At 40.9% G+C, this 27,178-nt stretch overlaps 1 protein-coding gene across 2 annotated transcripts in view; it reads right to left on the reverse strand.

The window, feature by feature from the left end:
* TBC1D30 (TBC1 domain family member 30) overlaps nucleotides 1-26,929 on the reverse strand; it is a 75,689-nt gene extending 48,760 nt beyond the window's left edge. For both annotated transcript variants that reach the window (XM_075209452.1, XM_075209450.1), the window contains exons 1-3: nucleotides 26,842-26,929; nucleotides 25,360-26,377; nucleotides 846-1,010 (exon numbers count right to left, since the gene is read on the reverse strand). In XM_075209452.1, the coding sequence (XP_075065553.1) occupies nucleotides 846-1,010; nucleotides 25,360-25,906 (712 nt within the window). In that variant the 5' untranslated portion in view covers nucleotides 25,907-26,377; nucleotides 26,842-26,929. The remainder of the gene's footprint in view (nucleotides 1-845; nucleotides 1,011-25,359; nucleotides 26,378-26,841) is intronic.
* Nucleotides 26,930-27,178: the final 249 nt, after the last annotated feature.

Here is a 27,178-nt window from a genome sequence, read left to right on the forward strand (position 1 = left end):
TTCATTCGCCATACCTATGGCAGCACCAAGTCGAAATACAGAGCATGCTGGAGCGGTTATAGTTTACATACTATAGAAATTCACATCCATGGACCAAGTAGATTTTAGAAGATCACATCCATAATCTCACATCCGTAGTATAGTTAGAATGAAACTTAAAATAAGATGGTGTGTCATAAATCCCAGTCACAGAAGAGCATCCTCGTTACCTAGGAAACTTCCTAACACCAGCTTTTTCCTGTTTTATAGCATTATACATACTGAGCAAATAACAGTTTCATTTAATCTTATGACACATCATATGACACCAGAAGACAAAGTAAGAAACCATTTACACTAAAAGAAAAATAAAATGATCAATGTCTGCGAAAGCACAGAGATGGGATGGCTGAAGAGGGGCACAAACACACTGATGCAAATACCATGCTCTGTGTATATTTACCGTACCTTAAAATAATATACTGCCGTGCTGCATGTCAACAAAACAAAGACAGGAGTGTTACAAGCTTAGCAGATGTATATATTAAAGTAATAACACACTACTAGGTTTGTCATACTGCAAAATGTGCTACCTTCATTAAAACTACATTGCATTTATTAATATGTTGCATTTAAAGTAAAAATCCTTCCTGTGTCTGAATATTGTCTGGTCATAGCAATTATAAGGTTTAAATAAATTGCTCCATTGCATATTTTCCTGTAAATGTCCATTGTGAATTTGAAAAAGAAAGAGTAGCAAATTCATTTATAAAAGGGTCATAATTCCTGCAACATTTAATTTGCTTTTCAGTCATCAAAGCTTGTAAAATGAATGCTCAGTGTGTGACTTCCCAATGGATACTCACGACGTTTTTGTGAAACGGCCTGCAGACATGCCGTGACAATGTCACAATTTTTCTGCAGCTTGTGCTGGAGCCTGTCCTTCTGCTTCAACTGCCGTAGGAGCTTGGCAGATTGAACACGAATACGGTGTTTAAGTTCCCCTCTTATATTCTTTAATTCATTGCAATCTGTAAACACAAAAAGCAAATTAGAAAAATAAAATAGCACATATAAACCTAGTCATACACATGCTGCGATGGCCAGCCAATTCCAAACTGGTCTGCCATTAACACATGCTGCAGTTACTCAATCAAGGTGTGATTATATTTCATCTGACATGTAAAAAAAAAAAATAAAATATGGTCGGATTATCAACATTTATGGGGGGGGGGGGGCACACATTCTGCAGTGCCGTATAGCAATGTACATCAATATAAAATAAACTCACTGTATTAATACATAAATACAATAATACATGTACCAGATAATACCTATGTGGAAATTAGCATAAAATATAACAATAGAATTTGCAAATATTGTAAGCAGCGCAAAGCAGCATACCATATGCAGCGTACAATGTAACCGACATGGAGACAGGACCAACAGGCAGGAGACAAACAGTAGAGGAGACCCTGCTCGTGAGGAGACCTTACATTCTGGACAACTACATTGGCACACTTGTGTTTTATCAGCCATCATGGACTGGATCTGCACAAACTTGATCTTCGACTGGGCAATATAGTTACATATCTGGCCCTTTGGTAACTGTAAATGTCTACAGCGCAAAGTGTACGACAAAGTTAAGTCTAGAATCTAGAACTAATGGAATACCCTCACTTGGCTAACTGCCACGTTATTCAATGACAGAATAACACAGACATTTTAATACATACACTAGCACAAGGTAATTTAGGGAATTTTATGCATGTTATATCACAACAAATGTGTGTCTGTAATAAAACAAAAACATTTATAGACAATACAGGAATCTAATTTAACCACAGATATAACATACTCTAAATAGCTACTGCTAATTTTAAATCGGACTTCTATCCTAAGGGGAACCTCTTTAAAAAAGGGGATATAGAGATTAAGAATATATATATATATATATCTCTCAATCTTCATCTTCTGCTTATGCATATCCCCAGTTTTGACATGATCAGACATGATGCAATCAGATGATCATAATGTTCACTGCAGCACATAGTATTTCAAGAATGGAGTGGGATAATCTTGCAGGAGGCAGTGACCTGTCTACTTGTGCCATTGTGTTAAAACAACACCAGACTGTACGCTTGAGTTCATACAGGGAACATTAAGAAGACAAATAGCAAAGTGAGTTTTCAATAATGCAACCAGGAAGCTTGCAAGTGTAATTCTGAAAGCCAATACTGAGCATTACAGCAAGAGAGGCAATATATATTCACAGAAAAATAAACCGTATATCAATTCAGATAACAACATTTTTAGGACAGTGTTTTTCAACTATCGAGCTGCAGTACTCTGTGCCATAAAAACAGATCTTAGAATGCCGGTCTTTCCCATGATAATCGGGTGGGGTGCATATTATGGATGGCAGTAATCCTGACAAGAATGACACATACATAAAAATCATGATTACCATCAGCGCAACAGTGAGTAAATATCTACATACCATAATTTAGATGTACAGGTTCTCTGCTACCTGTTATAGCTGTCAACACTAAATTGTGAATACACAAAAGCCGGTGACTGCTTAGCTTGTCATTTACACTGCTCAGAGTGCAATTGCCGCTTTTAAGGTGGCAATGGGTGGACCCGCCGCCTCTATAATGTATTCTTCCGGCGGGTCCACCCATTGCCGCCTTAAAAGTGGCAATCATACACTGAGCCGTGTAAAGAACCTCTTCCCACTCTCCTTCTCCGCCTCTCTTGAAACTCTCCAATCACCCCTTCCCTCTCTGGCCTGCCCTGATCAGGCATCCTCTCTCTACAACCAATCCCTCACTACTGCCCTGGACACCATCGCCCCGGCCTCTTCTATCCGCCGTCGTCGCCTTACTACCCAATCCTGGCACTCCAAACTCACCCGCTCCCTCCAAAAGTGCTCTCGCACAGCTGAACGCCTCTGGAGGAAATCTCGTTCCCTGGCTGACTTCCTTCACTTCAAATTCATCCTCTCCTCTTTCTGCTCTGCCCTGTCCCTCGCTAAACAATCCTTCTTCAAGTCGCTCATCTCTTCTCAGTCCTCCAACCCCCGCTGCCTCTTTGCCACATTCAACTCCCTCCTCTTCCCCCCCCCCCTCCCACTGTCCCGCCTTCCCTCTCGGCGTCTGACTTCGCCTCCTTTTTCTACTCCAAAATTGAAGCCATTAGACAACCCATCTCCTCCTCCCACCCCTCTCCCCCCACTCCCACCACTTCACCTCCCGCCATCAACCAGCTGTGGTCCTCCTTCATCCCCACATCAGGTGAAGAAGTTCGCTCCCTTATTCTTTCCTCTCCACCCTCTACCTGTCCTCTTGATCCCATCCCCTCCCACCTCCTTCGCTCTCTCTCTCCTACTGCCTGCTCCTACCTCGCACACCTCTTCAACCTATCACTCTCCTCTGGTGTTGTCCCATCCTCATTCAAACACGCTCTTATCTCCCCTATCCTTAAGAAACCCAATCTCGACCCCACCTCTCTTGCTAACTACCGCCCTATCTCTCTTCTCCCATATGCCTCCAAATTACTTGAGCGGATTGTCTGCAGCCACCTCACCAGACACCTCTCTGACAACTCCCTCCTTGACCCTCTCCAATCCGGCTACCGCCCCCTCCATTCCACTGAAACAGCCCTGGCTAAAGTTACCGATGATCTCCTATCAGCCAAATCCAAGGGTCACTACTCCATACTCATCCTCCTAGAAACTCTTCTCTCACTCGGCCTCTCTGGCTCTGTCCATGCCTGGTTCACCTCATACCTTGCTAATCGCTCCTTCTCCGTATCCACGTCTGGTTCTTCCTCCACCCCCTCCCCTCTCCCTGTTGGAGTCCCTCAGGGCTCTGTTCTTGGCCCCTTTACTCTTTTCGCTCTATACTTCCTCCCTTGGGGCTCTCATCTCCTCTTTTGGTCTTCAGTATCACCTATATGCTGATGATATTCAACTCTACATCTCTTCTCCTGATCTTTCCTCCTCCCTCCTCTCTCGTGTAACTGACTGCCTCTCAGCCATCTCATCCTGGATGTCCTCTCGCCTTCTTAAAATTAACATCTCCAAAACCGAACTCATTGTCTTTCCCCCACCCAGGCTACCTTCCCACCATGACCTCTCTATCGTTGTTAACAACTCCACTATCTCCTCTGTCACCCAACTCCGCTGCCTAGGTGTCACTCTCGACTCCTCTCTCTCTTTTGCCCCCACATTCAATCCCTTGCCCAAGCCTGTCGCTTCCAACTCCGTAACATTGCCCGCATCCGTTCCTTCCTCTCTCAAGATGCCACCAAAACTATCATCCATGATCTCATCATCTCCCGTCTCGACTACTGCAACCTCCTCCTTACTGGCCTCCCCTGCTCCCGCCTTGCCCCCGTCCGCTCTATACTCAATGCGGCTGCGAGACTCATCTTCCTCTCACGCCGCTCCTCCTCTGCCTCCCCTCTCTGTCTTTCCTTACACTGGCTTCCCTTCCCCTACAGAATCCTTTTCAAACTCCTCACCACCACTTACAAGGCTCTCTCTCAGTCTACTGCCCCTTACATCTCTAACCTCCTCTCCATTCACACTCCCGCCCGCTCTCTGCGCTCAGCCAATGATCGCCGCCTCTCCTCCACTCTGATCACCTCTTCCCACTCTAGAATCCAAGACTTCTCCCGTGCTGCCCCCCTTCACTGGAACGACCTCCCTCGCTCCATTCGTCTCTCACCCAATATGTGCTCCTTCAAGCGGGCTCTTAAAACTCACCTGTTCCTTAAGGCCTACCAACCATCCACTTAACCTCTCACCTCTTCTGGTTCTCCCCTGCCCCCTTTCTCTCTCCCCGTTGCTTCACTGGCTCCCTTATGTACCTGATTCTGTTTACCCTCCCCTAGGATGTAAGCTCGTATGAGCAGGGCCCATCTTCCCTCCTGTCTCCATACCTGTTCTTCCGCTCCGTCTCTACTGTATCTGCCTGCCTGGAGTTTCTGAAGTACTGGTACTTTGTGTTTATTGTTCTGTACTGTCTTACCCTGTATAGTCTACTGTTTGTACCATGTACGGCGCTGCGGAAACCTTGTGGCGCCTTACAAATAAACGATAATAATAATAATAGCAGTCACCAGCTTTTGTGTATTCGCAATTTAGAGTCATAAGTCATTGATATACAAATACTTTGTAACCGATAACTTTCCTATTTTTACATGTACTTAAATTTATTTTCTTACTGTGTGTGGAGCAAAGGAAAAATACTGCTCCACCATATACAACTCCACACATCCTCACTCACTACATACAGTACACCAAGTAGGGGACGTGCAGGCTTATTGCTACAGAGCACAGGCCCTACTTCCTCTCTGGTGGCCCCTCCTTCTCAAGTGCACTGGCGGGATCCCATGTCTTCTCAATGAATCCGCACTCAATGGCAGCAACATAAAGAATAGTCTAATTAGAAAGAAGGGGGATGGGGGTGGAATCTAAACAGCAACAGGTGCACTGAGGTGGAGAGAGGAATGAATTTAATAGAGGAAAATTATTATGTAGAATAAGGGGGTTAGGTTATGATGATTGGGTTTCATTATGAAGTTGAAGGGGATAATGATTTTAATTGAGTTAGTTATGATGGTGTTCTTTTTATTAGACAGAGGGTTAATGAAAATTAATGGAATTAACTGATATGGGGTAAATAGTGGAAATGGAGTGAATTATAAAAAGGGGTTAAATATGTTGAATTGGGTTATTACAAAGATGCAGAAGGAGTTAATGATTTTGGAATAGGGGTTAATTAATGAGGAGATGGCGCTCCATAGGATTCTCTCCTGTATAACGGCCCCCAGAATGCTCTCTGATTTGTATATTGTCTCAAGGATGCAGTCTATATTGTATGGTGTTAACTACGAGTGTGTGTGTGTGTGTGTGTGTGTGTGTGTGTGTGTGTGTGTGTGTGTGTGTGTGTGTTATATACTGTACGACTAGATAATAATGATTTTTCTTATTCACCTATCTTCATTTTTATGACCCAGTGGCCACGTTAGGAGTGAAAGTTTGGTGACATTTACTATATATCATTAGGTAAGTGTTCTATTAATAAAACTGTATAATCATTTTGAAATGGAAGAAATTTGATAAGGTCAAGCCTGCAACACAAACACACGGTGACCAATAGCTGTTCTTGTTTACCTCCAAGCATCAATCAATTGATTAAAGGTAAGGAACATCTATTTTATCAGCTCACAACCAAGTACACTGGAATTGGCTATATTCCTCTACTTTCCTGCCTAACGCAGTAAATATGAGAGAAATAAGAGTTGTATCCTATAACCACTAATATATACCTCCAGCTGATGGCTGGGAGAGTATTGCGCTACACCAGCGAGTCTACTTGACTCCGAAAACAAGAAACCAGATAAAAAGCCAGTCCTGAATATATTTGTGCCACATATCTAACTATGCTTCAAACACAATTACTCTAAGTACACAGCTACTTATCAGTCTAATAAATCAGGGATTCTGCTAACATATGGTGACCTTCCACAGATCTTCTGATGTCATGGTTACAAGAACACTATTCTGGGAAAATTATTTTTAATATGACTAAATTTATCAATAGGGAATAAAGCAATATCTTAAGCGTCAAATGTGCAGCACCTGACAAGTACATTTGCAGGCAGTTAATATAGTTCACTTTTTTTAAATTGTAATTTTTATAGAAAAATAAATAAGCTTTTATCTGTCTAGTGCAAGTTAGACAGTGAAAGCAAATCTGATTGGTTGCTATGGTTTTAGAGCAAATTTGCACTTTTGAGCAATATTTATAATAAAGAGGAGTGGTTCGGATTTGACAGTTGAGTCAAAACATGACTCTCGAGGCAAAATCGAACATGAAAACACAGCAAAACGCAATTTTCGGAAAAATGACAATTCTCGTAAGTTTTGGATCGATATCTTTCAGATATATCCCTCCATCATTTTCTCAACTGCCATTTTAGAAAAGAAAGCGTGCAGGAAGTTGGCTGGCAGGCTGTGCTCTGAAAATCGCATGTAGATAGTTACTACAACATCACCATTTATTTATATAGCGCCAACATATTCCGTAGAGTTTACAATTGGAGACAAACACAGTAAACTAATAAACTGGGTAAAACAGACAAAGAGGTGAGAAGGCCCTGCTCGCAAGCTTACAATCTATGGGACAATGGGAGATTGACACATGAGGTTAAGTCTACATTTTGCATTTCGGCCCAGGCAGACTGCAAAGGTAAAAAGTGACTCATAAGCTAAATGATCCTGTCACACAACAATGTCTCTAGAAGCTTGGAGGGGCATGGGAGCTGAGAGATGGGACGGTAATTTGAGAGAGAAAGTTTGGGTAGGAATCTTGTTTTTTTTTAGAATAGGAGTAATCACTGCGTGTTTGTATAGTAATGGAAAGATGCCAGTAGAGAGAGAGATTACAGATTTTAGTTAGAGGTGAAATGAGCACAGGAGACCGGGATTTACCAATTTGCGAGGGAATAGGATCAAGAGGACAGGAGGTAGAGTAGGAAGATAAAAAGAGAGCAGAAATTTCCTCTTCATTTGTGGGGTCAAATGAAGAAAGGGTGTCAGAGGGTGGTGGGAAGGAATTGAGCGGATTGCTTGTGGAGGAAGAGGATACCATTTCTAGTCTGATCTTATCTGTCGTGTCCTTAGTGGCGGATACAGGGGGGGGGGGCGATCGGGGCGATCGGGGCAATCCCCCCCCCCCCCTAGCAGGGACTTGTTGCCGACGGCTGCACAGTATGTGCAGGTCCGTTCGGCAGTGACCGTGTGCTGCCCGGCTGCTCTGATTGTGTTTTAAACCGGCAGCCTTAGATGTCAGAAGGAGGGCGTGGCCTAAATCGCCCCCTCTAAATCGCCCGGGGTATAGCAATTTTCTAGATCGGCCCCTGCTTGTCCTTGAAGTAGGAAGTAAGATCCTGGGCACTGATAGTAGACGGAGGGTTCGGGGTGGGAGGATTGAGAAGAGATTTAAATGTGTTATGAGGCATTTGGGGTTAGAAGTCTGAGCATAGATAAGAGATTGGAAGTATGTTTGTTTTGTGGTGTCCAGAGCATTTCGATAGGAGCGGTAGATAGAAGTATATGTGAAGAAGTCAGAGATTTACGCCAGTAACGTTCTGCTTTAAGGGAAAGTTTTTGAAGATTTTGCGTTGCTGTAGTGTGCCACAGTTGACATTGAAGTCGACGTGTAGTATGTAGTGTCGCTGGAGCCACTTGATCGAGGGCCGTTGCTAAGGTTTGGTGGAAAGGAGATACTGCCATCTCAGAGGATGAGAATGTAGAGATAGGGGAGAGAAGGTGTTGGAGAGAAATGGAAAATTGTTGAAGATTAATAAAATTTCTGCGAGTATGAGGAGGCTTGGTAGAGTTAGATAGTAGAGAGGTTAGAGCAGTGGGGGTGAGCGTGTATCTGATAAGGTGATGATCTGAGAGGAGGAAAGGTGTGTTAAGGAAATTAGAAACTGAGCATACTCTAGAGAAAACAAGATCAAGGCAATGGCCATCCTGATGAGTAGATTATTCAATTCACTGGGAGAGGTCAAGTGAGGAGGTTAGAGAGATTAGCCACTTTGGAAGGTGGGTTATCAATGGGGATGTTGAAATCACCCAGGATGAGGGTAGGGGTGTCTGAAGATAAGCGAGGGAGCCATGCAGAGAAATCCTCAATAAATTGTTGGTGTGCTCCAGGGGGATGACAGATCACCGCAACACGTAGAGAGAGTGGATTAAAAATGCGAATAGCATGTACTTCAAAAGATGTGAACGTGAGTGATGGGACATTTGGTAGAACTGTGAACGTGCACTGTGGGGAGAGTAGCAGTCCAACCCCACCTCCTTGTCTGCTTTCAGGTCTGGGGGTGTGGGCGAGATGGAGGCCACCATGTGAAAGTGCTGCAGGTGAGACAGTGTCTGATTGCATGAGCCATGTTTATGTTCTTGCCAGAAGTTTGAGTTTTTTTGAGAGGAAGAGATCATGTATGGAGGTAAGTATGTTACAAACAGAGCATGCATTCCAAAGGGTACATTTAAAGGAATTTGGAAGAGAGGGGAAACAGGTGATGTATTTGAAGTTTGCTATAGAGCGGCAGTGCTCTGATGTATGTGTGTGTGAGGAGTGTGGGGGACTTGGATTAGGTGATATATCAATGGCTAATAGAAGCAGAGTGAGAGAAAGATAGGTAAGGGGATTGTAAGATGTGTGACTTTATTTTCTGGCGACAGGTGGAGGCTGTACTTGTTAGAGATAATAAATAGGACAACAGTTTCCTGGGTGTTAACGAGAGGTGAGTGGAGTAATGAAGATGCAATGTGGACAAATGTTTGTGTTGGTGGAGGGGTGAAAGATGATACAGTCCTAAAGATAATGCCATGAAAAGAGACCAAGAAAAGCAATTTGTTAAACATTGTGATAAAAGATTCAAAGCAAAAAATTTAGGTGACTTTGAAGAATTACCTATTTTCAGTGTTCTGTGTAGATAAACAAGTAATGCAGAAACAGGCTGTGGCAGATGTAGCTTATTCCTGGAAGTAATCAAATGTTTGTCCAACTGTGTTGTCTAACTGTGCATTTTCATACACTTTGTGAAAAAACCCACTTAGTGTAGAAAACACATATACGTCTCACCCCACATACGTCACCCCATAGACTGCACCCCAAAGAATGCAGACTACAGCATTAGACAGAGTGAATAAGGGAATTTACATAGAAAAATACAATAGCTGTAATTATTTTAAAGCAGTTTATTTCTGTAAAGATTAGTCAGCTAGAATAGTTTGCTCATAAATCTTTATGAAGTGTGCAAAAATCAGGTTATTGGTGGAGAGGGAGCAGCAGCTCTTGATGTAAGGAGGATGATACAGAGAGAATTTTCCAATGAATGTAGTGATTTATCCCAAAAAAAAAAAAGAATAGCCAAAATTCCATACAGTACTCCCAGTGGTAAGACAAGGCTCAATCCATGCCCACTTTTTTCTAGTAGAGGTCCTGCAGCTACTGGTACACATACTTCAATGCCCATTGCAAACCAGAGTGCCCAACAAGGTCATGCATCTTATTTAACTTCCCATACACCACCTTCTCAGTTTAGGTGTTTCCCTGCCTCCTCCAAAAACAGCCAAATCAGTGATTGAACAGAACACAGAGGCTGAACAACAACTTGGGCACTTACAGAATCCTGGGGAGAGTCTAAGGATGGTATCAATGAGTGCTATATGTGAGTATGAGCAGCCTCCTTCCAAACTGTCTCAACCATTTGAAAAAGAGAGGATGAGTATTAATGATGATGACATAAACCTAAAAATGGATCTGAAAAGGAATGTGTTGTACTTGAACAAGGTAATGAGGAGGATCAGTATGATGGTGTGAAACTAAAGCAGCCACCAGTGATACCACCTCATGCCTATGATAATCACATTATTCCAGGGCGTAAAAAAGATGAAAGATTCTTATGCCACTGCGTTCTTGCTAGTCTTAATGAAGGATTTTGTAACAGACATTGTTGCATTTTCCTTTCTCCTATTAAATTCCAAAAATACTTCTATATGGTTCTCTAACTTCATCACATAGCGTAAACAAGCCATCATATCTTCAACTGTATATGTATTCTTTGCCAGTGCCAAACTCTGTTCTCTTAATTTCTCAGGATGTGGACTCAATTGCATTGTCAAGACAGATGTTTTTGGTAACCTATTCTGCATCACTTCCATCTCTATGTCATGCTGTCTATCAAATGAACTCTGCTTCTTACGGTCACTTCATTGTCAATGCTGGATGCCCTCTAATGTTCAGAACTGATTGTGTGTGGGGTCTTTCAACAATTTTATTATGGGTTCATCCCACCTTCATCTATCTACCTGTCAAAATGGCTACTGATGCCGCTCTTATTCTTCCTACCAGTTTCAATCTATTGAAAAAACTCAAGAATGTCATTTTCAGCATTCAGCGACCGCACGTAGATCATTTATGCACACTGCTGTGCCACTATGTTTCATAAGGATTTTTATTAAACGCTAGTGTATTTGTGCCACTGCTCGGACAATAATATGAGCCATACAGCTCGCTTGTAGTCTAAGGCCAAAATTGGTGACAATTTGGACAGTTGTGAAGAGATCATTAGAAAATAGAAATAAATAGTTGCTTGCTATAAAACAAAAATGTGGAGGCAAAAAAAAACCAAAAAAACCATCACATGATTTTACAAGACCCAGTGTTTTCCCCAGCACTCAGGAAATAGTTCCTGGGTGTTCCACCCAGCTGTTTTTACTTGCTACCCGGCTCTTGGAGCCCAACATAGTCCTATTATAAAATAACAAACCATTTCCTCAGAACAGGCACTATGTGAGCATTTCAGACAGAAGTGTTAGACCACTGACCACCAGTCTGCCCAGTCCTGGCAGGTGTGGGCAATAACCTCCAAAATGTTTCATTATTACTGCAAAGTATTAAAATGCCCCCACCTGGCTGCTTCTTAATACCACTCAGCTGGCCCAGAAATCTTTTGGTAGGGAGAACACTGAAGACCAAAACCTTTGGGGATTTTTGCGCAGAACCAAGGGCCTCATTCATTAAGGATCTTAACTTAAGAAACTTCTTATTTCAGTCTCCTGGACAAAACTATGTTACAATGCAAGGGGTGCAAATTAGTATTCTGTTTTGCACATAAGTTAAATACTGACTCTTTTCATGTAACACACAAATATCAACTTTAAATTTCAATGTACAAATAAGCTATCAAGTATTTGTGTGCTACATGAAAAACAGTCAGTATTTAACTTATGTGCAAAACAGAAAACTAGTTTGCACCCCTTGTATTGTAACATGGTTTTGTCCAGGAGACTGAAATAAGAAGTTTCTTAAGTTAAGATCCTTAATGAATCAGGCCCCAAAACACAAACACGTTTTAGAACCAAGACCAAAATAAATGGGGGTCCACGCACATCTCTAGTTTACAATAAACTGGCCACTTGGTGAGTGTTTTTTATTTAGGTACTTCTGTCCTTCCTATATAACAGTCTGATTATTATGGCATGCATCAGTGGGAATCCTTATTGTAATGTGGATTTGTCCTTCTCTGAGGTTTGCTGAGGACTTTAAGATCTACTGAACTCTGGCAGGCAGCCAATTCACAACAATTTAGAGAGATCATATCTGCTGTTATTTTAATACCAGTTTGCTTTAACTGATGTTTGTTATAATGAATAAATGTGATGCTTGAGGTAATGCCCTATTTGCTATTTCTCTTCTTTTCTTGATCACATTGTATATATGGACACAAGTATACCTTGTTAGAAAGAATACATGAAAGAAAGGAATGATCGTATTTTATGATAGTAAAATGTGAAAGAGACCACACTTAAAGTAAGCATATTCCTTAGTGGTGATATTTCCCCAGAGGATTGCCTCACAAAGGGTGATAAAATTAGATATATTAATTGTGCAATTTAATTTGAAGAGGATTGGTACAGTTTCATGTTGAAGTTATTATTTTAAGAGACAGTCGTTATGTATATATAATATGTGTCAAGACATACTACACTATATACTTCATATTGAGGATTTCATTGGATGGACATTTACCATTTGGAGTTAAATACCAGTGATATAGTTTTATGGACTAAATATTCCTAAAAGGACTTTTTAATACATTGAAGAAGTTACATAAAAGTTTGGACTTGACCTATTTATAAAAGTATTTTTATATTAGTTTGTGAAGTGACATATGAATGATTTGTGACCTTTAGAATTTCTAATGATATATATTGCCTATGACAGGGTTTCCCAAACCCAGTCCTCAGGGCTTCCTAACAGTGCAGGTTTTCCGGATCACATGTGACATAATTAGGACCACCTGTGGATCTCTTACAATGTGTCAGTCAGTAATGAATACACCTGTGCTCCAGCAAGGAGATATGGAAAACCTGCACTGTTAGGGAGCCCTGAGGACTGGGTTTGGGAAACACTGGCCTATAATATTGTAGATATTCACTGCATATAGCACCAGTTGATGTAGATCCATTTTTTGTTGTATTATGGGGACATATTGGCAGGCAAATTATTTAAAATAGATAGGCAAGAACCAATGGATCAAGTGTATCAGACAGAGAGGAGCCTGGCAGGTGATGACTTCCACTCCTCTCAGTAAAAAACAAGACTTTGCAGTTACTGGGGGCCAAAAGAACACAAACACTGGGGCTTAAAAAAAGCAAAACATAAAAATCATTGCCTAGTGCAGTGGTTCCCAAACTTTTGCCATTCGCGGCACCCTTTAGAGTCTCCAAATTTTTTCAAGGCACCCCTCCAATATAATTATTGAGCAGTCCTGTTTTGGAAGTAGTTGGGTCAAAAAATTGTAATAAGTATTTAGGTCAGGACAGAAATACTTATTTAGTTGTATGCAAAAATGCCCCCTCTGCATCCAGACACTTTGCCCCCTCTGCATCCAGACACACTGCCCCCTCTGCATCCAGACACACTGCCCCCTCTGCATCCAGACACACTGCCCCCTCTCACACTGTCCCCCCTCCTCTGCCCTCTCTCACGCTGTCCCCTCTGCCCTCTGTCCCGCTGTCACTCTCCTGCTGTCACCCTCCTCTGCCCCGCTGTCACTCTCCTGCTGTCACCCTCCTCTGCCACTTCTCTGCCCCGCTGTCACTCTCCTGCTGTCACCCTCCTCTGCCCCGCTGTCATCCTCCTCTGCCTCTTCCCTGCCCCGCTGTCACCCTCCTCTGCCTCTCCTCTGCCCCGCTGTCACTCTCCTGCTGTCACCCTCCTCTGCCTCTTCTCTGCCCCGCTGTCACTCTCCTGCTGTCACCCTCCTCTGCCTCTCCTCTGCCCCGCTGTCACCCTCCTCTGCCTCTTCTCTGCCCTGCTGTCACTCTCCTGCTGTCACCCTCCTCTGCCTCTCCTCTGCCCCGCTGTCACTCTCCTGCTGTCACCCTCCTCTGCCTCTTCTCTGCCCCGCTGTCACTCTCCTGCTGTTACCCTCCTCTGCCCCGCTGTCACTCTCCTGCTGTCACCCTCCTCTGCCCCGCTGTCACTCTCCTGCTGTCACCCTCCTCTGCCCCGCTGTCACTCTCCTGCTGTCACCCTCCTCTGCCTCTTCTCTGCCCCGCTGTCACGATCCCTCTAACTTCTCTGCCATGGGCCGGCCATATAAAAAAAAAAAAAAAAAAAAAAAGAACACAGTAACTTACCAATCCGCCGGGCGCCGGGACTTAGCAGCCTCCTCTCTCCCGCAGCAGCTGTCACTGAATATCGATGTCAGTGACAGCTGCTGCGGGAGAGAGGAGTCTACTGGGTCCCGGCGCCCGGCGGATTGGTAAGTTACTGTGTTCTTTTTTTTTTTTTTTTTTTAATATGGCCGGCCCGCGGCACCCCAGTGACAGCGCCACGGCACCCCTGGGAGCCGCGGCGCACAGTTTGGGAACCGCCGGCCTAGTGTAAAGATTCCTAGTTCCTGGGGTCTCAGATTGAGATCAAAATATAGCAAAGATCTCATTATCCCAGATATCCATCCTGCTAGGTGGCAATAATGCAGTTGATAGTAGCAATGTTTATAGTGGTAACGATGTTGGGTATGAATTTTGTAAAAATACTGGGTTTTTGATATGGGTAAAGCAACATTTGAATGCCACAGGATACATGAACATTGTTGACTATCAAGTGCATCCTTTCATGATAGCAGTATACTAGCTTGCACATAGACATCTGTACCACCATAATCTTGGGTGCCACAAGGACAGGTGAGGAATGTCCTGAATTAGTACTAGGAACATGGCAGTGAATTCAGCTTAATGCAGTGGCCTCCCCAAACATTATATTTAAAGCCAATCGAACATTTGATGAAATCAAATAAATTATTCAGAGAAAATATCTACCACTATATTATTTGTAACAACCATGACACACTGAGGTCAAAATAGGCCAACACACCGCTGCTGCACTTTCAAAACTTAGAAAGTTTGTGAGCCCTTAAGAATTTTCTGAATTTCTGCAAAACTGTGGCCTTAAAATGTGTTTAGGTCACAAAACTCCCTGGAGCTTGTACTGTACACTATCTCTGTCGCTTAGTCCTTTTTATTTTTACTAAGAAACCAATTAGCTTTTGCACTAACCCGATTCCTACCTTCTTTTTTCCTGCTGCAGAATCATACTTTCTACTCGTCACAATCTCGACAATACATGGTGCAAAATTTTCCCCACCATAAATGTTCCCGATCCACCCCTTAAATCTCATTTAAATATCTTGTTCCACAAAATAAATGCTTCTGCATGATGATTTAAAATGAGACATACACTAGTTATAAATGCCCTCAAGCCGCCCAACTACTTGTATCAGAACATGCACAACTTCTCACCCTTGCAGGATCTGCCGTTTTTATGTACAAACATTTTTTACTAAACAATTCCAACCTTTTGTTTCATTTTTTTGCTGCACAATCATACTTCCTGCATGTTATTCATCTAACAGGACAAAAGTTGACACAGACATAGCACGCCCATACTAAGCACTTAGGGGGGAATTCAATTGTCCGTGTTACTTGCAAAAGCAACACAGCGTTAAAACTATTACCGTTATTACGGTAATAGTGCGTGTACTTACCGTTATTACGGTAATAGTGCGTGTACTTACCGTTATTACGGTACCTTTAACGCCAGCTTTCAGCTCGCCACTGCTGAAATCCAGCTTAGAATTACCGTAATAATGGTAATCGTTTTAACACCGTGTTACTTTTGCAAGTAACACGGACAATTGAATTCCCCCCTTAGTGTTCATTTAGAACTCAGATTCAAGCAGGGAAACAAGTTCCACTCCTGCATCACATGACCACTGAATATTGTGCATGTGTGGCCCATGCACTGCAGAGTAAGGCAAGCCCAGCAGTTAACCATCACTCTGGTTTCCCAGACCACAGTTACCAATGACTGGAGCCCACTAATGGTACTGTGACGTCACACTAGTTACCAGCAACTAAAAAAAGAAAAAGTCCCGATCGACATGCCAATTCCTCTGTAGTACATATTATTGAAGTTTTACACGATTTACAGTCAGATCTGTGCTCCTCATCTGTCATAGCCATCAGCTGCATGCAAGTGAGCATAGATACCAATACCCCCTTTTTGGTTGCAGAACAGCACTATTCTGCCCTGCCAGCATGCAGACCTAGTCTGATATTCGGATCTTCTGGTATGCGCAGTGGAGTTCACTCTGAAAAATCATTTTAAATTATTGCTGGCAATCAAGGGGTTAAGAGCAGGCTGGCAATATCTTGGCCCTGCATGGGGGTGGGAAATGCACTTTTTGACAAGTTCTTTCCCTGCCTCCCTCACACTCCTCTATCCCTCCACATCAGACTTAGTTTTTTTTTCAATCAGAACTTTTATTCATCTTCTTTCTCTATTCTTTAGTTGCATAATACGTTTGACTTACCAGCACTTAAGTAAACAGATTCTAACTGCAGATGAGAAAGAAGATCACAACATTAGCTGTGAGCGTTGTCTTTGGGTTTGACAGTGCTTGTTTTCCATATCTCTTTGCTGGAGCACAGGTGTAATCATTACTGACTGTCACATTTTGAAAGATCCACAGTTGGTATAATTATATCACTTGTTACCTGGAAAACCTGCACTGTTAGGGGTCCCTGAGGACTGTGTTTGGGAAACACTGGTCTAGTCCAATTACACAAGCAATGATGGGGAGGTATTTGACAATGTGAACCCCACAACCTGGACAATCTGCTCTTTAATCACTACAGCAAACCTCAGCACGGCGACCTGCACATCCAGTGTATGGCACTCTTACAGGTACAAACACATACCTCTGCTGCTAAACTGTCATTCCAATTCTGCAGAGTGCATACACAGTGCAGAATTGAAATGACATTGTTAAACTGAACTAAAAAGTCTTGTTCAATGATATTATGGTCTTTGAAATGATAATCGTTCCTCATTGCATGGTACACACTACTGTCATATTGGGTTAATCAGTCATTTATCGTCTGATTATTGAGCCAATAATCTGCTGAAAACAACGTAGTGTGTACCCAATCTTAGTCTCAGGTTTAGCATTCTCAGTCAGGTTAAAGTGTTAACTGATTGGAAAACTAATAATTATTCATACTTTACCAAAACTAACTATGATTTGAGCTTTGTATTGCCTGTGTGGGGTTGAACTTCTATAAAAAGCAGTATTAAATGTGTAGTCATGTATAAGTCCAGCATTTACACAGAGACTTTCAATGCAATGCCAGTTTATAAAGCGGGATACCATCTAGGTCTTTTTTACTCATTGGCATTGACAGCAGTATCATCTTATTCAGGAAAGGCTATTTTTAGGTTTTCAGTCAATGTGTGAATGATTACTTTGAACACAGCTTCAGAGTGCCTGCCAAATAGGCCTCTGCCATAGTAAGCCGACAATTATCAGCCTAAAGTGGAATACTACTCTTGGCCTCCTATCACCATAAGATCAAAATGGCTTACCCCCTTACATACATCAAGCTGTATATCTGCTTGCAAGAACTGTCTCGTTTGAAAACCTAATCCTAAATCAATAAGACATTCTTTTATATCACCTAAAGCAGCACTAGCTACAAATCAAGCAAAAGTGAAAAAAAAACAGGACATTTCTCCCACCCTTTTTACTGGTTGGGCAGATAGCTTTTATAGGATTAATAAGTGTTAAATAATAGTAAACAACACTCACAAAATATATGTAGTAGTTCTCTACAGATACAACAGTAAAAATAAATGTGATATTGTACTGAACCCGATATCTCATAACAACTGTTATCCTCAAGATCCTAAGCATAATGTTTTATATATAAGCCTCCACTAGAAAAGTACATTAAACAATTGACCAATGGTCAAATAATTCCTATGATCTTATTTAAACTTTGTATGCAGAAATGTTACATTGTTCTCAAGATAAATAAATTACAATATAAGTACAAGTAATATTGCAGTTGCCATACACGCTTATGTGCACGTTAATTCATGGCTAACTGTTTTTTGTATTATTGGCTAAACATGTATATGTATTTTACGTTAATCACATTGCAAAGTGGTAAAATAAGTTTGGCTCAGCACACTCCATGCAACACTTGTAGAAACAATCTTTCCTCTGCTCAACCAGCAGACTTCTGTGTCTGGATCGCCAGTACACACTTTTGCATTACCACGACTGTGGGCATCTTGAGTAGCAAGACTACAACACTAAACAACTCATCTCATTAAGTCTTGCAGTATTCAGGTAACAGACTCATTCTCTCCCTAGTTATTCTGTAAATAGATACTATAAATAGATACACACTTAGTATCAAGGGAGGAGACAAGCAGTAAACATCATAAGGTACACAGGAGAGCCAGGGGCACTCAAATAAAAATGTTACCTTATTGATGCATTTTACAAATTCATATTCCCAATGTTTCAGGTCAGCTCTCCTATGGACATTTTCACTCTTAGAAGACTCTCATCCCATTTAGTTTCCCTTTACCACTGAAAGTGCTAGGCTTTCTGGGTCAATATCTACATAAAGTAGAGAGTTTAAAAAACATCTAGATGTATTGCTTTGCTATAATATTCTCTCTTACATTTTCCTGTGCTCCTCTGCTTCAGTATTTTAGTTAGTCCACAGTTGGACAAACTTATTTAGCAAGCTCAGTAGTTTGGGGGTAAAGTGCATTTTCTACATGAGCAAATACTTTAAAAACCAACAGGGATATGTATATCCCTGAGGACAGAAGGAGTGAGAGAGACACGAATTATATAAATATACTTTTGTTTGGGGTTTTTTATCCGTGATTCTCCCCACTTCCAACAAGTAGAACAACAGGAGTACCATGCACCGCCACTAAATGGAGAATTTTGCACTGTGCTGCCTATTGAGATTCTGTCTAACAGGAATAGCAAAAGCTATCAAATAGATATTCAATGTGCTTCTTTCTGACAACCTGGTGCCACTTGTATTCAAAATTATGCAGGCAGTCTTGTCTGAAGAGTCAATTATTGCTGGTGGCATCTGAGTATCTTGGACACTGTCTAGACACGAGTCCTCTGTGGTTTTACTAGTGAAAGGAGAATAGAAGTATTGCCTGTAGTTGCCCTCTAATCTTACACAACATAAATGTATTTTTAGGATTGATTAAATAAATAGAACTCGTGTGGACACAAAAGCACATGGGCCTGGCTTGCAATACTAGGAGTCTGCAATTTAAGAAAAAAGTCATACAACATATCTGGGGCAGGGGTGTTCATTTGAAATGGTCCAAAAATTTTAAAAAATACATACCTGTGCATACAATTCCAATATAATTGATGACTAGAGCTTGGGGGTTGGAGTTGACACCGTTTTTACTACATGGGCAGGGTAAACTTAATAAAAATTAATTCCTTCACCAAATTGACGTACGTACGTCAATATTTTGCCAATACGAATCATAAACAGTGATGTTAGGATCATTAATTCCCTTTTCTAAAATTGTATTTGGAATGGTAACAGACCAAGATTTAGCCTTGTGAAGCTACAGAACCCCGAATCAAATGGAGGCATAATCCTACCAAATATCCTACTCTACAATCACGCAGCTATACTGTGTTATCTAAGAGATTGGCTGCATTAAGATACTTATTCAATACTTCCACTGAAAGAATCATTCACACTAACTATGGTCTTAAATACTTTCTACACCAAAATAATCAGAAAATCTCTATCGACCTAATGAACCTAATGTCAATGTCAGACCTAATGTCAATGTCAGTTATTTATATAGCGCCACTAATTCCGCATCTCTGTACAGAGAACTCATTCACATCAATCCCTGCCCCAGCTTACAGTCTGAATTCCCTAACAGACAGACACACACACACTAGGGTCAATTTTGATAGCAGCCAATTAACCTACCAGTATGTTTTTGGAGTGTGGGAGGAAACCAGAGCACCCGGAGGAAACCCATGCAAACACAGGGAGAACATACAAACTCCACACAAATAAGGCCATAGTTGGGAATTGAACTCATGACCCCAGTGCTGTGAGGCAGAGGTGCTAACCACTAGGCCATTGCCATTGTGCTGCCCAACAATCACAGCATTATGTAAACAATCTCAAATTCTGAATGGCACAATCCTTTTGACCAAATTCTTCTAACTCCACCTCCTAAACACAAGAGTCATTAAGGAGAGCAAGGCAAAAAAAATTGTAATTTTGATCCTGGATAAACCATGTTAAAAAGAGGTGCAAATTAGTTTATTATTTTGCACGTAAAGAAAACACTAGCTTTTGTGTCATGTAGCACACAAATACTTGTTTATTTTTACACTGAAATTCAATTTTGATGTAGGACATGCTCTACCTTAACTATAAATCTGTCCCCACATTTTAAATTTACCCTCTCCTCAAATATAACATGGTTTTGCCAAGGTGCAAAGTTTCTTTTTTTTTTGCTTTGCTCTCCTTAATGACTCAGGCCCAGTGTCATTACACCGACTACAACTATTTGCATGATATGATTGATTATTCTAAGGTCTGGGCAGGTCTAGCACAGTGGTTACGCTAGTTTCCCTCACTGACAACAACAATATTGACACAAACACTATATATATTGTTCACAAAGTCTACATTTCCCCTCATAGACGAAAATCAATCATGGATCCATCAAGATACTTCCTTATTATCCTTGTTCAGAGACTTACTTTATTCATGCTTTCCATATGGATTGGTTAGAGAAAAAGGCCCAACAATTCTTGACATGTGGTAGAGTTATATTAATAACCTCCCCAAGTCTACAAAGGGTCATGTTCAGAGCCGCCTACAACACGTGACCTGGTTTGAGCTCTGTAAACCTGCTGGGGATCTCCCAATTCAATTTTAACATATCATGTGCTTAATACTTTTCTCGGCCACACGTGCAGTCCTTTCCTCCACCCTTTTTATATAAAGGTATCCTTCACTGGGTGGTTATATTTATATTACTGTAAACACATGCTTGGATGACATGTTCAGCGAACTGCTGTTAAATATGACTACTGAATACTAAACTGGTTAACAATTAAACTACAATTTCAATCTGGTTTCTCTGTTTACCAGAGATCTTCTGCTGTAACAAAGCTTAATTGTTATTTAAATGTCACTTAAATCAGGTTTCATAATCATGTGATTGTCCCATGACGGTGACCGATCTGTAAATGAATCCTTGATATGTTTATGGTTTTTGTTTGGTATTGTTGTAACGGTGCTTCAATAAAAATATACTACAGAAAGGAAATTAAGTTTAACACCCTAAATTCCACTGGCTAACTGGTAAAATGTACAGGAAAGCAAGCCAAGCATATCTGCCATCACTTGTGAATTGAAGGAGTTAAAAAATAAAGCCTGCAATTATTTTACCATCTAACCCCAAGTCAAATTTTGCAGCGCGCCTATTAAAGATATCATGGTGAGAAGTGCTGCAGTAATTAAAGCTGCCTCTTGTAATCATGCTGCAGTTTCTTTTCCCCTCAAGAGATTGATAGCAGCTCTTGCTCAACACAACCCAGAGACGCCTCTGTCCACAAACCAATAGGCGTTCCCTATGTGCATTGTGAGATGACTTTCCATCATCCCATTGGCTCACTGTGGCAGCAGTAAAACACAAACCAAAGGTATGAAACGACAGCAGTCTTATGATCTGCTGACTTGTATTTAGATGCTACTGAACATCTGAAACATCAACCTACATATTTATATTATCTTGATGTATATGAAACAAGTATTACATCCTCCTTTGAATAAAAATACACTTTAATACAAGTGTAGACACAAAACAGCAACTTAGCTTTGAGTCACAAGTTTCTTTGGGACTGTTTTCAGCACCTGTGCAACTGATATCCTGGGTAATCATTATAATTGACTGATGCACATGTGATCTTGCCAAGAAATCCCAGAAACATGGGTAATAATGGGTTGAATTAAGTAGCTCGCATTATAAAAATGCATATTTATCAGCAAGTAATCCAGCCCTGATAGTTAGACAGTGGGGGAAATAAAGAGAGTCTATAATTACATTTAAACTGCATGTAAAATAGGTCTGATACCCCACGGCATTTTATTGAATGCTACTTGTTACAAGCCTGCAGTGAGCTCCAAAACTGTAATAAAAATGCATGTGAAATGCACATTTTTAAATGCAAAAAAAAAAAAAAAAAAAACCCGCTAGGTAAAAGTCTGTAGGTTTCAATAGTGTGTAAACTGGCATGCCAAAGTTATAATACTGGAAGTAAGCAAGAACTTGTTTTGAACTTGCTATGCCAAGTGCTTCACTGAATAAGACTAGCAATGTAAAATATGTACAATGTTACAGTGCTATGCAAATATATACACAGATTGTTGAATGTCACAAAATATTTTAAAGTAATGACTTTCCAAAGATAAAAATGCACACTCACTATTTCATAACAATTGCCCCCTGGCAATCCTATTTGAACAGTAAGGTTGAAAAAACAAAACAAAAAAAAAAAAACTAGGCTACATGACTCTTCTCACAGCCCCAGAGCTGTGTGACGATGCAGAAGGGGGGTAGAGAAGTGTGAGCAGAATGACCAATCAGATATCGCAACGAATAAATCGCAGCTTCCGATTGGTCTACCCACACAATCCCTCCTTTTGCTGGCATGTTAAAGTGGTGAATGAAATATATTTGCTTTCTGTAATACAGAATCAATGGCGTCCTGGCTAAAAAGACAGCTGTACAGAGCAGCCGTTGCATCTCCTGCTAAGAGAATAGAAAGAAGAAAAATGTATGTATTAGGTGGCAATATAGTTTTAAAGTGCATGTAAGGCCACCATTTGATATTAGTATATATCAAAGACTGTATTATGGAGCTGAATAACATACTTGAGATAAGAGTGTTTATGCTTCACTAAATATGTCCTCTGCAGCAGGTTGGCTTGGTAAAAGAGAGGCATTTCTTTAACTAATCAGACAGAGTTTGAATGACAGCTTGACAGTGTTTCTGTGCAAAAATTGCACAGTATGGATTGGTTAATTAAAGGACGGAGGCAGGGCCATTGATGTAACAGCAAATCAAATGACTGCAATCTCAGCTTTTTAATCTATAGGGATTGCAACAGGGCATGGCCCTAAAGATGTTAAAGGCGCTTCAGCTGAATCTATTGAAGTAATGATACATATTTATTTTATTTTTAAACAGCACTGGAGTGAAAAGTCATCTTAATGCTAATCAAAGTATTTTACCTTCATGGTTTGTCAACTTTGGAGATTAGCGATCCTTTCAATACTTCAGGACGTGTCCAAACTAGAGATGCTCAGGCTCAGTTCCTTGAGAACCGAACACACCTGAACTTAGGGGATCCGAGTACCGAGCTTGGTACTGTTGCGCGCCCTCGGAATTGAAAATGAGGCAAAACGTCATTGTGACGTCGTTGGATCTCGGGAGTTTTGAATATCTTTTTAAGATCAAACATAGCAAAGGGTGGGAGGAAGGGCGGACCCCCATTTTTCTTTTCTGCCACTGCTGATGTGTCCTAGATGTGCTAGGAACTGCCGTGTGTTTGTGTCATTGCTCTGTCGTTTACCATCCAGCCAGATCGCTGCAGTATTTGTCCGACAGTGTTAGAAAATAATATTGTGACCTGTGAGGTGGTCTAAATTGACTGCAAGTGACTTGAAATTAGTGTTATTAAGGTTAATAATAAAGTAGGAACAAATAAAAAAAAAAGATATGCTAAATCACATCATTTAGGATTTTTTCTAAAAAATACAAAACCAAAACCACACAAGGGTGGTTTTTTGCCAAAACCAAAACACGAAGCTAATCCAGATCCAAAACCAAAACCAGTTCACGGGGGTCAGTGAGCATCTCTAGTCCAAACTCAGTTCTTAAAAGCTACCAACAGTTCATATTTTCAGAATTTCTTTAATCAAACACGGGTAAGCTAAATTATTTTGATGGGTCAGTAAATATCATCATCACCATTTATTTATATGGCGCCACTAATTCCGCAGCGCTGTACAGAGAACTCATTCACATCAGTCCCTGCCCCATTGGAGCTTACAGTCTAAATTCCCCAACACACACACACAATGATGGCTTAGTGGTTAGCACTTGTGCCTCACAGCACTGGGATCATGTGTTCGTTCCCAACCATGGCCTTATCTGTGTGGAGTTTGTATGTTCTCCTCGTGTTTGCGTGGGTTTCCTCCCACACTCCAAAAACATACTGGTAGGTTAACTGGCTGCTATTAAATTGCCCTTAGTCTCTCTCGGTCTGTGTGTGTATGTTAGGACATATAGATTGTAAGCTCCAATGGGGCAGGGACTGATGTGAATGAGTTCTCTGTACAGCGCTGCTGAATTAGTGGCGCTATATATATATATATATATATATATATATATATATATATATATATATATATATATATATATATATATATATAGATGATGATGATGATGATGATGATGATGATGAAAGATACAGCCTAGGGTCAATTTGTTAGCAGCCAATTAACCTACCAGTATGTTCCCACCTGTTAATACAGACAGAAATCCTGAAAACATGACCTGTTGGTAGCTCTTGAGGACTGGGTTTGAGAATACCTGTCTTAATTGATTCCCATTGCTTATGCACCCACTAAATTAGTTTAATACACAGACACAAACTTATATTTGTGCACAGGTGGCTTCCTGTCAGCATTGGATGCAGTAGTACAAGATGGCATTTGTCCAAGACAGCACTTGTTAAAGCGTTTATCCCCATCAATTTTAATTAGCTCAACAACACTGAAGCACTGAGCATGTCATACCCAAAGTTACACTGGTCCATACCTAGAGATACACTGGTCCATGCCAAGAGATACATGAACATAGGAATTCAATAACAAGCAAAGTCCCTCCAGAGCCTTCCTGGATGTTAGTGTAGTAAAGCATCACTGATTTTTCAGAAATCAACAACAGCAATGTTTTATTTGGTGTAAATCCCAGAAGGACACATATCACACAAAGCTCCGAGGGACAACACGCTGCATTGAATTCCACCCTAAAGTCTGATACTCCAATATGAATGATTGTAACTTGGGCTGTTAGAAGATCTTGTGTATTGGTTTTACACTCAAGTTTTACAAAACCTAATACATGTCAGTCCCATTTTTTTTTTTTTAATAATTCCACGAGATCATTTAAAAATTAAATTATGTGCCATCATTTTTGAATGGTGTTTTTTTCTGCAAAAATGTATTTTACCATATGTGCAGCCCTTCCCATAAAACAACTGTAACGCCCAGCGTTAAAATAACAAAAAAATTGTTCACATTATTTAATTGCAATAAGTCACACACTCACCTTTCTGCCTCAGGAATTGTATTTGATGCCTGCGGCTTTGCTTCTCTGACAGCTCCTGCAAGAATCCAGATTCAGGGTTGCTCCTGCTAAGAAAGGCATCCGAGCCAGACGCCTCTGTTGAGCTGTCCACACTATCATGATGTTGTCCATGGTCGGTCCCTGTGCCACCACGGTACGTGTCATAGAGTTCTGTTAGTAGACCATTTACTAAGGATGAAGTGCGACTGCGTGTTTCATGGGGGAAACTGAAGTTGGCACTATCAGTGCTACCTCTGCCACTTGAGTTCTCACTAGGCAGCACTTCAGTTTCACATTCCGATGATGGAAGTGGCCAAACAACAGGGTTAGTTTTATGCCATAAATTCAAGTTTTGTGTAGATCCAGCGTCAAGATTAGTGTTTTTGACAAACACATCGTCGTCATCTATACATAGCTCATCATAAATGGTTTCATCCATGTTTTCTTTAATAATTACCTGAAGACATAGTCTCAGTACAGTCACGTCATCCAGAAAGTGAACAGGAACACTGAAAATTCCAAACAGCATCCATACCAGGTCTTGTTCTGACTTCTGCTCTCCTCCAGCAGATCCAACTTTCTGTAACTGTAAAAGTTCCGGGACTGTACTATAAAGAGTGTCAGGGAGTGGAGGCACTTTCCATTTTTATGACTGTCACGGTGGAGCTGGTTTATTTATTTTCTCTCCCCTCCCTCTGGCTCAAAGTGGTATAAACCTGTCTGGTAACTTTCTTAGTGGCTTGTCTAACAGGTGAATAAGAAGTGCGATGTCTCCAGTCTTTCCACCTGTAGCAGCATGCTTGTCAGCCTTCCCAGTTCACTTACAGGATGGGTGGGAGGGCTAAAAAGTCAGGAAAACAGGACATTTAAAGTACTCCTAAAATCTCTTTACATGCTAAGGGGCTCTGTAGAAAATGTAAAGCAATGAAATCCAGGAGAACTGGTTTACTTTCTTCATATAAACCGGGCTGTTGTAAAAGGTGTGTTGAAATCTCTACACCTAGAGACAAGACAAAAAAAAAAACAACTGAAAAAAACAGAGGGGGAAAAAACACTATAAAACAAATGATATAATAAAAACAGCTATGCTGCATTGTAATATGATGACTTCCATTGACATTTGGCATTTCCTCTAACATTTTCCTACACTACTGATCCATATCCTGTCATGCTTTAACAGACTTTACACAAAGTAACACAAAAACATTTTTGCAGACACTGAAAACCAACAGAGGCGAGCACCATTTTGACAAGGGGACGTAGGTCCAATTTGCATTTCACTAAAATAGTCATAGTCTATGCATATTACACACATGCTACATATAGTACTACTTTTATTCATATATTAAAAACTATTTTTGGCCTAAATAGGGATTCCAGGCACCTGTAACACTCTCTTCTGAGTAAAGTGCACATATGCTTAATACTGTAATACCTCTTCTTCTGTAGAAGAAAATATTTTACCTGTCCTTATAGCCACTATGTTAGTTGCAGAGAAGTTGCCTGTAGCCCGGTGACTCTGAGCTGTCTCTGCCGATGTTAGATGCAGACTGACCACCCCAGGGCGGAGCTACACTGTGATAAGGGAGGGAGGGAGAACCTTGCCAGTAGCTGGGGTTTGGGAAGCGTGTACAAAACCTGGTAACAAATATTCTGTTTGGTGCTTCGGGATTTGCTACAAGGTTTCATGTGCTAGGATGTGCTAAGCGTTTGTAAACAGATGCTCACATGGTTTTTTTAAACGTACTTCATATTAAGTTGTCATTTTATTATATCTTAGTTTAACTGCTAAAATCAAATT

Source organism: Mixophyes fleayi, chromosome 4 (genome assembly GCF_038048845.1).
Source record: "Mixophyes fleayi isolate aMixFle1 chromosome 4, aMixFle1.hap1, whole genome shotgun sequence".
In the NCBI taxonomy this organism is placed as follows: domain Eukaryota; kingdom Metazoa; phylum Chordata; class Amphibia; order Anura; family Limnodynastidae; genus Mixophyes; species Mixophyes fleayi.